Here is a 12,590-nt window from a genome sequence, read left to right as displayed (position 1 = left end):
TGATGATGATTACGATGATGACTGCAAAAATATCATGGAGAAGTGTGACATTATGCAATTCCTATTTAAGCGTATCCTGTGGACACTCTGCTCTTTTGGGTTTCCCTCCCTGTCTCTCCAAGGATGCACCAGAAATCCTGCTGGCGCTCAGTAGACTCCAGATGGTGAAAGAGGGTGGAAGTTCACCACACCCCTTAAAAGCAACAAGAAGCATCATTCAGCAACTGCAAAGGGAATCTGGCAGGTAAAGGTAGGAGGGTGGAAATCAGGAAACATGTTAAGCGTCCTCAAAGCACAGCGCCCTCTGCTGACCATCCACACCTGAAGCACCAGCTGCCATTCAAACACCTGCTGTGGTGTCTGCAACAGATCGACCCCCTCTCATTTGACATTATTAACACAACGGGAGCTTAAGAGCTGTCATGTGAAAAGGGCAAGAGTCACCCTGCCAGGTGGGCAACAGAAGGATTTTGTCAAATCAAGGAGAGTTAATATAAAACCACGTCCTCGGGAGCAAAACGCACACACAACAAATGCAAATGAATTCAAGGCGCAAAGTGAAAGAGCAATATGGTTTTCCTGTTGTATGAAAAACAGGATAAGTTTGCCAGAAGATTAGAAATGACGCCTGCATCTGTGCAAAGAAACAGTCCTGGGTCTTTCTGCTCTCCTTACAAATGCAACAGCCAGTTTATGGCGTTTGAGTTGGGCATGAAGCACATTTGGGAAAAGCAGCCAAAGCATTAATGTCTTTCATTTTTATCAGTCCATGCAAGTGTGTCCTCTAACGCATTTTCATCACTTGGGGTGGGTTGCACTTGCAACAATTAAATTTTAAGACGACCCTAACGATATCACAGCCCACGACACAATAGAGGGTGGCCGACAGAGAAAGCCGCCTGACTCTCCCACTGCGCTCCTGACTCTGAGCTTCGCAAACCCTACGTCAACCACAGCCCTGTTTCCTGCACTGCTGCCAAACCTTAATATCCACGTAGATGGTTCTCAAGAGAGCAGGGATTAAGTAATTAGATTTGCCTGCCACAAAGAAGCAACAATGACACTCTCGCTCGAAATTCATCTTACAGTTTACACCCCAGCAGCCTCATTCTCACCTCACAGAAATCACCAAATGACTGTGTGACCTGAAATTAAAAACCCATTTTGGAATCAGGTTTGAGCAAAAAAAAAGGGGGGGGAGGCAATTTTGGAAGTATCTCTCCCCGCCCCCGCCCCCCGAGAATTAGCCATTCTCGTTTCTTATGAAAATAGAGTGTTTCAAAAACATGATATGAAAATCAATCCTCAAAAAAAGCATCAGCAGGAGAAGGGGAGATGGAGGATGCAGTTTCTGCTTCTGCAAAGGGGACAGATGGCTTCCATCCTCACTCCACACCGGCAGGTAAAATTCCATTATGCGCCAAGAGCATCGTCCCAATTTTGCATTTGCACGTCATAGAGCCCAGAAATTTAACGGCGACACAGCATTTACATGCATGTCACTAAATGATCCTTTGAGCTTTTCAAGTATGACATCTATGCACAGGAGAGAGAATTGGGGTGTGGGGGGTGAAGGCAAAGGTCACTTCAGAGCCTGGTCAAGCTAGGCTCTACACACACACACACACACACACACACGGCCTGCTGCCACCAACAGCCTGAATCTATAGCCTGAAAAGTAGGGTGCAACTGTATTTTATTTTTATTTTATTTATTAAATTTATATACCGCCCTTCATCAAAAGATATCGGGGTGGTTCACAGAACTGTATTAAAAAACAAGAAACAATAATAAATAGAACATTAATGCTGGTTAGAAAATGGGAGAATTTTAAAATAGGTAGATGGTTACATACACATACACACTGAGCTTATGGAAGCTTAAATCCACATCACAGAATTAAGTGAAGGGGAAGGGAGAGACAAGGAAAAAACCTAAATCCATATTATGCATGGATACACTTGGGCCTGCCTTAATCTTGGCTGTTGTATTCACAAAAGCAGCCTCTCATTGTTTGTTCGCTGTTTTGCTTCTGGAAGGGCTCTTTGTAATCTGCACCAGCAAGACCTAAATATCAGCATCTACATACAGATTTTATTTTTTATTGGAAAGCAGACATGGCAAAGCATTGCAGCATTTTTTTTCTTTGACATGACAAAAAAAAAAAAAAAAATCTGCTAGATGTGCATATGTCCTCCTGGTATTTTAAATACCATTCGGTCTTTTTAAAAAAGAGCTATTTCCCTGCTCCCCCCGGGGCATCAGGGAACTTTCAGACCTGGCCTGGTGCTGCATCTCTTCCTGTACGCTGGCCTGAATCTGAATGGACTTGCGTTTCATTCTGTTTGCTTCCCTCTCTTGTTTTAAAAGGATTTTTAAAGACATTTGGAATTTCCAAGCTGGAAAGGACAGTTCCTCAAGCTAATGTTTTCTAACTTGGTCCTACCATTCCCAGGTGGTGAGAAGCCACTTGTCTGAAGCTATTTGCTTTGCGCGAGGAGAGTGTGCGAGGGCGGGGGGAGGAGGGGTGACATATTGATCTTCATTCAGTTTGTGTCTTCTCCAGTACGGCTAAGCTTTATTGTATCAACGGCCGTGGCTGCCGCCAGCGTGCCTCTCTCATTGTTTAACACTCGCCAAGACACAAACTTAGAGACAGGCGCTACGTCCCCAGCTGGCTGTGGTGACACATCCCATCACTGCTGCGGTTGGGCGGGGGGGGGGAGGGTAGGATCCAGGCAGAGATCCCAATCTTACTTGCACACCGATGTAAAGTGATCAAGCCTCCCTGGCCCAGAGCCCTAATTCTGAGGAATTATCCTGACAAGATCACCCCTGATCTTGCAAACATCTCCGTACCGGTTTCACTTCGATAGCATCGATTTTCAATTACGCTTCCACAAATTGGGAGCCAAGTCGTCATCTTTCAAGGCATCGATCCAGGCTTACAGTGGGACAAATCTGGCCTTGCCTCTGAGTGCTGACTGCAGCTCCTGAGATCAGCATGGCAAGTACAAGTGAGCAAGCAGGTGGGTCGATCCGAGGTGTGTAGAATCAGGAGAGGCTCTGCACACAACCCCCAAGGAATGGGGAATGCTGCATTCTCACACACACTTGAAGGGGGTAGCCTTGCTCTCCAGGATCACTCATCTCCTGATACCGGGCAGTGTGTGGTCACATCAACACCCACACACTTGTTGCACTCCTTAAAGGCTTGAGTGCACCATCCACCTTCTAAATCACTTCTTCCAGCCACCCCACGAAACAAGATTTTCTCCAAGCTATTCATCACATCCAAGCCAAATAAAATAATATCTGACTCTTTCCTCCAGATTCTTTCTTTTCTCACAGAACAATACCAGACACAATTGAAAGCTGCAGTTTTCAATTGTGAAATTATTATTTGGAAAGGGGGGTTAGGTATCAGGAAACGCTGTTAAATCTCCCTGGAGGGGATGACTGGAAGCGATGTTTCTAAAAAGAAAAGCCAAACAGAATAATGAGTCCCAGGAATAAAAAGGCTACCCTCTCAAGGAAATGTAATTATGAATTGAATTTGTCCACAACACATTTCTGTAAAATAATCAATGAACTATTTTATTTTCGGCAGACTACAACCGCCCACATGCCTCCCTTCTGTGTTACTTGTATTTTATCCAAACAATTGATGGCACAACCTCCTTTCTCAGTCACAAATTAGCATAACTCATCTCTTATTTCAGCCTGTTTGTTTTGAAACCAGCATTGTGGCCTTCGTCCCAGCTGCCTCACAAGCCAAGAGCAAAAAAAAAAAGAAGCCCCTTTCTTGCCGGGCTTACGACGACAGTGTACACAAAACACAAGATGCGCCCTTTCCAACCGCCAATCTGCAGAATGCGAGGGTGAGGCGAGCTGTCAGTGCTTCTATGCAAAAAAAAAAAAAAAAAAAAAAGCAGAAGCTTGCTGTCTGTGGGAGAACACCAAGGCTGATGGTGGCTACGTTTTGGCAAGGTGCCATACAGCTATTGTGTTTTGGTCCAAACCAATTTTCCCATTCAAGTCCACAGTGCATGTAGGACAATGCAGAAGGGAGATGGATGCTTCACCTAGGAGCCTCATCACACTCTGGAGAGATACCGGCCACCTGCAGAAACCCAAGGATCCATGGCAACGAGACACTCCTCTTGTGAGTCTAAGATTTCACCCAGATTTTGACTCTGTTGCCTCCCCTTTTAGCCTCTGCATATATTTGACCTCTTTCAACAAGGCAGAATATTAATTGATGCTTCAATCAGATGAGTGATTTGCCACAGCAATCAAATGTGACGTCCGAAGGCTTCTTGCAATTGGAGAGGCTTTCGCCGTCTCCTTTAGGGAAGCTTTTGCCATGTTTCTCGAGGTTTTGCGATGTCACAGGCTGCAAGGCAGCACAAGGGGGAGCAGAGACTTGCTGCTGCATCACTCAGCAAGGCTTTTAAACTTCAGATGAATGAAAGGCAGGCAAGAAATGCGATTTAACCATAAATGCCAAATGAATTTGCTTCATGGGGAGTCATTCACTCCAAAGGACAATACTTTGTTCAATTGCATTTGCAAACTTACCAGCAGCCACCTCACTTACATAAGCCAATATTCATGTAAGACAATTGGGCTGTTCCAGATTTACCCCCACGTTGCCTTTGAAATCCTCAATCCTGTGTCTGCAATTACATTTGCACCAGGCATAATAAATCGCACTCAAAGAAAGATTATGCTCAAAGTTGCATGACATTTGCACGAGAAAACATGAAGATGTTCCAGTAAAAAACATCTCCCTCTGTTTGCATGCAATGCTGATTAAACCCAATGCTTATAACTCAGAAACAATGTAGGAAAGTACTGGAATTTTCTCTTTCAGTGAGAAAAACCATGATTTCAGCAAAAACAGAACCACAGATCTCCCCACTCCAAGCCGTCTTTTTTTTCAGAATCATGCCTTGTTGTCATTTAACCAGGCTGTTCTATTTGAAATTCAACAACTTCCCTGATTTTTTAGAACTCAGTTTATTGTAAAACCTGATTTAAGTTGACACAAAAGGACAAAGAAATGAAATTAAGAAAGCGGGAAGGATGAAATTGTAGCATTCCTAAAAGGGAAAAATGACAGTTCAGCACGGGAAAGCTGTGTTGACTTTGATCTAAACCTGAAATTGCCGCAGTTGCTACAAATTCTCTTGTCTCTCTGGCTGTTCAGTTCTCTTCTTTTATGTGACATTTTTAGAAAGATTTTTACATAGAAAAGCATTAAATCTAACCAACATCTTTCCTTTTTTATTCTTTTAAAAATTAAAACAGTTTTCTTCCACCAGCTTCCAGGGGAAAGCCTAGCCAAGCCAGATTTGAAAAGCAGAGTTTAGAAAATTATTCTCCATCCTTGAAAATCAGTTATACAGAGAGCTCTGGAAAATAAACAATGGCTCAGACACACCTGAGTGGTCCTCTAGAAATAATCCATCCAAACAAGAAGGTAGAATCCACAGCATTTGCAAACTACAAGCTCTTCTCTGCTCTTTCTACAAATCCACCAGTGCCTTTTCACCTCAGAGAAAATTCCACACCACAGGAGGTGGAGTTCAGCTAGCTGGGCCAGCTCCCTCCCCTTTCAAATATCCAAAGGAGGCCATGTGCCCACTCTTGAATGGCACAAACACAACAGTATATCAAGCATCCAAATTCCTTGGATTTATGTTCCAGCCATGTTTACAACCAAGGTTAGACCTGTATACTCTCAAATTGTCAATGAAAGCAACACAGCATGGTGCATGTTCAGATGAACAACCTCCCCCCTCCCACAGCCCAAATGCACATTCATTTTTGCAGTTAGCATACATTAAGCATCAAATAGGACCCATTTGCCTGAAGCATCCATAGCACGAGTACAAGAGCTCATAAAAGGCTGGTGACCTTCCAACCATCTTAGAAATATTTTTATTTATTCAATTGAGAAAAATCACTGCATTATGAAGAGGCCCCTTAGGCCCACAGGGCAGCCTTCCTCAGGTGACATACATGCCAAGGCTCTCGGGGGCTCCTTTGATGTTTTCCAGCTCCCCAAGCTCACATTCAGCCATCCCAGGACAAAACAGACCCATCAGGTGAAGCCAAACAGCAGGCACAGTTGCAATGGAACATCAGGTCCTGATGCCTACCCAATCCAGCAAACACTGAGCAGCTCAGTCTATGGGAGTGGGACTGAAAGAGGGTCCATGTTCAGGCACAACAGGGGCTACCCTATCCTCAAGGGATGGTGTGGACTGTGCACAAACCCACAGGCACTGCAGAGAGCTTGGCTGGAAAGACCAGCTGTACTGGACCAGAAGCCAGACCTCACATTAGTTGGAAATCAGCCTGCTGGACAGACACTTAGAAAACAAGGGGGGAAATGGAGGGAGGGCATTCACCAGAATCCCACCTCAGATTGCCTCTCTGTAAAAGACACCAGCTCTGGTGGGGTGGCTATTCTGGCTCCCTTCCCTGATGGAGGCAATTCAGCTGTTCCTGGGCCAGAAGAACAAAGGCACTCTAGAGCATGTGTGAGCCCAGAGGCAGCTGCTTCCAGGGGAGACAGGGGGTGGGGAGATACAAATGCCACCGTGCTCTTAGGCAACTCCCCTTCTGTTCAGTGGGGCAGGAATACTTCCCTAGGGGCCACATTCTATTAGCTGGGGAGAGTGTTGACCTCAGGAATCCTAAGGGCTGCCCTGGTATCAGAGCTGCCCCTCCTCTCTCTTCACCGCACCATGCCAAGCAACAAAATCTCCTGCAAGAACTTCCAAAGACAAAGGGAACCACAACTGAACTATGCTGGAAAGGAGGCAGAAGAGAAGGCAGGGGAATGTTTTCTTTTAATTAAGGCACAAAAAAGATACTTTGACTTTTGGAATTCACTTTGCCACATGGCTAAAAATTTACAGCTGTTCCTCTCTCCCACTCCTCTGAGCCCCGGGAGCAAGAAGAGAAAGCCTTGCGCCGGCTGGTGGAAAGCAAAGGCAAGAGACATCACCCTTGGCAGCAGCAACAAAATCTGGTACTATATTTGGGGGAAAGGAGTTGTCAAAATATTGGGGGAAGGGGGGAACCCTCCCCATTCAGAGACAGCAACTGCTTGCTGGGAAACAGCATCAAAATTTCAAACTCCACATTTGCACCTGGCTCCTGTACAGAGGGAAATGTAGCCGCCAGCGCCTGGCCCTCAGCATCCCCTTTAGCGCAGGATGTGCTGGACCAGAGCATCTCGGAGGCGAGGCTGCATCCTCCGTAGCATCTTCTCCAGCCAGCATCCTCTCTCTGCACAGATCAGAAAGCGCCTCGCGGGAGAAGCCAAACTTTGCTTCCTGCAAAAAGCTCCGTCTATATCGCAACGAAAGGGGGAAAGGACAAGTGGGGGTGCGGGAGGGGCAAACTTCCCGTCGCCTGCTAGACGTCTATTGCAGAAGGGGACAAGCCAAAGTAAGGAGGAGGGAGGATGAAGAGGCAGGCCCCCCCACCCTCCTCGAAGCCACCTCTGGCTCAGAGACAGAACCCCTGCCAGCAAAAGAACTCTGTTCTTTGCGGAAATATATATCTATATCTCGACTCCGTCTTTAAAGTCTTGGGAGGGTCGTTTTCAAGGTCTTTTATTAAATAATCAATCAAGGTCGCCCCCCTCCCCTATTGCCAGCCAAACGCCCCAGAAAGCCCCAAACCCAATAAAATCGCCCCAAAGTGGAGTGACAACCCCCCTAAAGAAGAGATAGCATGATAGTGAGCCCTGACCTCCCTCCCCCCCCGCCCCGGTTTGTCGTCTCACCCACCGATGCGGATGACATGGGGCATCCCGTGGCAGGAGTGGAGCCAGACGAGCCCCAGGAAGAGTCCGGCGGCAGCGGCGGAGGCAGTGGAGGCGGCGGAGGAGCAGCGGCGTCGGTCCAGCGGCGGGAGGAGCGGGCGCGGGCGGCGGCAGCAGGTCAGCATCCTGGGCGGGCGGGCGAGCCAGCCAGCCAGCCGGGCTCCGGCTCCGGCGCCCGCTACACCTCCAGAGGCGGCGGCGGCAGCAGCGGGCGAGGCGGCGGCGGGGAGGGCGCCTCCCCCTCAGCCCGGGGCATCCTCCTGGCGGAGAGGAGCGGCAGCTGGAGCCGGACCTCCGCGGCGGCGGGGACGTGCAGGAGGAGGAGGACCCGGAGCCGCCGGAGCCGCCGCCGCCCCGCCACGCCCGGCGAGGCTCGGGCTCCCCCTACGCCCGGTGCGCGCTCGCCTGCCTGCCTGCCTCCTTCCTCCTCGCAAGTTCCCCCGACTGGCGCTGCCTCCCGCCGCCGCCGCTCGCTCTGCCTGGCGCGGAGCTGTGCAGCCGCGTCCACACGGGGAGGGCGGGGGAGCGTGGAGGGGGCCTGCTGCTCCTGCCGCCGCTGCTGCGGGAGGATCGCGGCCGAGAGGTGCCGGGGCTCAAGCCTCGGAGCAAGGCACGCCCTCTGCCCGGCAAGCCCTGCCCCCGAGGCTCAGGCGGAGGGGGAAGGCACTCTGTACATGCTCGAGGGCATGCCGGCTAGGCGAAGGGAAGGGGGCGGTAGTTCCCGGTGCTAAAGGAGCTGTCCCGGTGCTGAAAATACTGGGCTACGTGAATAGAACCCGAAGCTCCAAACGGAGCGGTCTTTTTCGACCCAACTGGACGGCGGGGTTCTCCAGGCGAGGAATTCGCCCTGTCTCTGGGAGAGGGACTTCTGGGAGGCACGTGGCCCGAAAGGATTGGAAGGAAGGGCCTCTGAACACGTGCAGAGTGCTTTTCTCCTCCTGGCTGAGGCCGCGGCCGCCCCGACGGGGCTCCCCTTTGGGTAGCTGCCGACCGCTGGCGGGAGGAGAAGGGGGAGGAAAGGGGAAGGCAGCGGGGTTCACTGCAGCGGAACCTCCAGCTCTGGCCCTGCAGGCCTCAAAGGAGACAGCCAGTTGGGAGAGGGGAGGGCCGAGGCGTGACTGGCGCCAGCCTTCCAGCTCGCGGAGGGGGGGGGGGGAGACTGCGCAGCCCGAAGCGTTCGCGCAACTCACGCACACAACGCCCATGTGAAATGCGCGTGTTTCCAAGAACTTGGACGCGGGGCGGCGGGGAGTTTTGCAGGAAGAAGTGCTGAAAGGAAGAGCCCCCACCCCCTCGCCCGAAAAGATTCTTCCTTAGGAAAGCTGGGAAATATCCAGCCATCTGTGAGCGTCAGGGCGTGGGGTGAGGGACCCGAAATGAGATAAGCTTATTCGTGCGCTACATCGAGAGTGGAGAAAAGAAGGTCTGGGACGCGGGAGGCTCTGGTCCCTGCACTTCCCGGTGGTGGCTAAGTGAGGAGCACTGCTTGAGCCTCCGCTGAGATAAACTCCGTTCTCTCGGTCAAGAGGTGGGGGGATCGTGGAATCATAGCGTGCTTTGAGACCAGGAATATGTTCGTTTCAAGAGGGGTGGAGGAGGTGCAACCCTTCGCAGTGAATAAACGTCTGGCATTCGATAAGTTGTTTGCGTGGCTGGAGGAAGGAGTTCATTCCCAAGCAACTACCGGAGAGTAAGACCCACTGGCAGCACTGCAGAGCTGTTGTGTTGCCCTTGGACAAGGAAGAGGGTGGGAGAAGCTTCTCCTGAGCGTCCCTCCTGCAGCAGAGAACCCTGTGCAATGAATAAATGACTCCCGTTGGATAGGAGCATAGGAAATTGCCTTAGTACAAGGCAATTGTCAGACCTTGCTTAGTACTGTCTACACTGGCTGGCAGCAGCTCTCCATGGTTTGCAGCAGAGTTCTCTCCCAGCCCTACCTGGTGATGCCAGGGATTGAACCGTAGGACCTTCTGCGTGGAAGGTATATTCTCTACCACTGAGCTATGCCCTTTCCGTTTATGTGGTGGTGGTATGTGCGGCTGGAGGGAGGAGTTAATTCCCCATCAGACATCACCCAGCCTTGAAGGAGGTGACAGTGGAGTGCAAAAGTACCACCAGCTGGCCAGAGGTAGTTCCAAGAATGGCCTCCTCCCATACAGGCACTGTAGTAAACAAGCCTGTGCTGGAGCAGCAGAGAGTTTGGGGAATATGTGGGTGATTCTCTGCCTCCACGAAGAGGTCTTGCTGATCCTGCAGAGCTCGCCTTGGCATTCTCTCAGGGCCTCGCCTTCCAAGGCGAAGACACCAGCACATTTCATCCTCCGATTTGCTGTTGCAGAGTTCCAGCCGCAATCAAGAGTCGGGAGCGACTGGAAGCATCCTGAAATTGCTCAGCAACTGCAAAGCGAATAAATTTGTTCCAGGCAGGAAGAATCATTAAGTTAATCAGATGTGATCATTCTGCATGTTAAAGGGCAAGCGAACCCACCCACCTGCTCCCGGGGGAAGTCAGAAGGGTTGATTTGTTCACCGTGCAACGCGGATCCACAAAGGGTTTGGCGAGATGCCAGAGAGAAATATGCATGCTCACCTCACCTTCTCTGCTTGCATCCTCCCGTTGCCTGGCTTCTAGGGGATGCTTGAAAGCTCCTTAAAAGGGGGCGCGGGATGGTTTGGAAAGAGGGGTCTCGGTCAGAGCTGCAAAGCTGCTTACCCTGTGTGGTCGCTTGTGCATTTTGAAGTTATCCTAAAACGGCTGGCTGTCCCCTTGCCCTCTACCCTGCCTTGCCTGATCAAAGAGCTTGAAGTGCATTACAAAATAAAATTAAACAATTTATGCCCAGCCAGTCAACAAGGTGCAGGGATAGGCTAACAGTAAGCACAGTCCCCTGTGCAGAGGCACACTCCCATGTGTGCTTTGGAGGAAGCTCACCCATGAAATGTCAAGGACACACAAGTGAAAAATATAACTGTAGTTTGCAAAAATGAAAATAAAAAAAAGTTGAGCTCGGCTTTGAGTTGGCAAAAGGCATATGAGCAGTTCCTCCTAAGCAACAATGCAGCAGCAGCAGCAGCCAGGAGGTTGATGCCCTGGAACAAGTCCAGAACAGGACAAGCTGTGCTGCTGTGAACCTTCTTAGGGAGATCATTTCAGGTTTTAGGAAAACCATTTTTATCTTTTAAGTTTTTATTTCATTAAAAGCATTTCTGAACCTCTTTATATTTTTATAAAATCTTGAAATGGTGTATACTATATACAAAATAAAACAGCATCCTTTAAAACAAAACACAGACTAAAATAAATATTAAAACAATAAAACAAGAGGAGATAAAAGCCTGGGCAAAAACACAGGTCTTGACAAGATGTCTAAAGCAGCTGGTGGTTGCTGCTCATGTCTAGCAGAGGGAAGGAGGGCACCCCACACAACAGGGGCAGCAGCAAGGAATGCCCATTTCAAGCTCACAACCCTGGCTGGGACATTGTGGTATGGCATGGTGCCCCCCGTGTAATTTCCTCAGGGAACCTGTGAGATTTTACAGGTCTTTACAGGGGTAGGCAGTCTTTCAGGTAACCTGGTCTGAAGTTCAGGGCTTTATAAGACATCCCTGATGCTTGTCAGTCTCACTTCTTTAACCGTGCCCAGTAACTTGGACCTCTCTTACTAAAAATATACCAGGCAGACTAATTCCTGCCTGAATCCTTGGAAAGATGCGGCCAATCAGAGCTGGCAGTACCTGGCTATCAGGTCACCAGCCCTTGAATTCAAAAAGTCTCAGACTTGTTAAGGATTGGGAGTGGAGACAGCAGGCAGAGTCCATCATTTATTATTATTATTATTATTATTATTATTATTATTATTATTACTACTACTACTACTACTACTACTATGGAATTCAGTAGCTGAGCCCAGCACAAAAACTGTGTATTCGCTGAAGCTGCACAGCATAAAATCCTCAGACAATTAGGCTGCTAGCCATTGGTTTCAAAGAAAGAAACCCTACTAACCTTGTCATTTTTTCCTAGTCACCTGGCAACCCTACAAGGTGGACAGAAGGTCCAGAACAACAGGACCTGGCTTCGCATGCTTTGCATGTGCTTTGCATGTGCTCAAGGTTTCCTGTTCCCGACACGGTTCACACTGGGACGATGCTCTTAACGCTTTGGTTTGCTTAGGGACATAAAACCATTTCATGTTCTTCTCACACCCGTGAGCAAAAAGAGCAGATTTATGGGGAGACTCAATCCTATTAATTTTAACGCTGGGCTTTTCGAGAACAAAGGGAAACTGCTTACAAGAGAGGACAAATGTTGAAACATTTTATTAATCTCTAGAGAGAAAGGAGTGGGGGGGGGGAATTGCTGATGGGACAGAGTATTTTCAAGTCCAAATCAAAACACGTTTGAAAGATGATCCACCCAGAAAGAGGTGTGAAATAAGCAATTTTGCCTCAGGGGCTTTTTAGTTTTCAGCAGTAATGAAGACAAAGGAAGGGCCTAGAAGGGGAAAAAAAGTAAAGGGGGAGTGAGTAAAATGGTTGGTGGTTGAATTAGCCACAACTGCCTGCATTTTGTTTAAATTTATATGCATCAGGTATAATACAGCCACAATCAGCGTGAGTTATGAGGCCCTGTGTACACATTACAGAGATTCATGTGCCAGAGTTTCTAAATATGCCTGGGATTTGGCAAGGATAGATTCCTCGGTCTGGAGTGCCCTCTACTGAAATGTGCCCAAGTTCTTTA

General features: G+C 48.8%; 1 protein-coding gene across 1 annotated transcript in view; it reads right to left on the bottom strand.

Annotated features, from left to right (window-relative positions):
* GRIK3 (glutamate ionotropic receptor kainate type subunit 3) overlaps positions 1-7,999 on the bottom strand; it is a 187,690-nt gene extending 179,691 nt beyond the window's left edge. The window contains exon 1 of the mRNA XM_083452852.1: positions 7,812-7,999. Within this exon, the coding sequence (XP_083308978.1) occupies positions 7,812-7,971 (160 nt within the window). The 5' untranslated portion in view covers positions 7,972-7,999. The remainder of the gene's footprint in view (positions 1-7,811) is intronic.
* Between the last annotated feature and the right edge of the window lie 4,591 nt (positions 8,000-12,590).

The sequence above is a fragment of the Podarcis tiliguerta genome (genome assembly GCF_965153285.1).
Source record: "Podarcis tiliguerta genome assembly, chromosome: 8".
Lineage (NCBI taxonomy): Eukaryota > Metazoa > Chordata > Lepidosauria > Squamata > Lacertidae > Podarcis > Podarcis tiliguerta.
The sequence above is the reverse complement of the archived record's forward strand: the minus strand, read 5'-3'. Positions and strand labels throughout refer to the sequence as shown.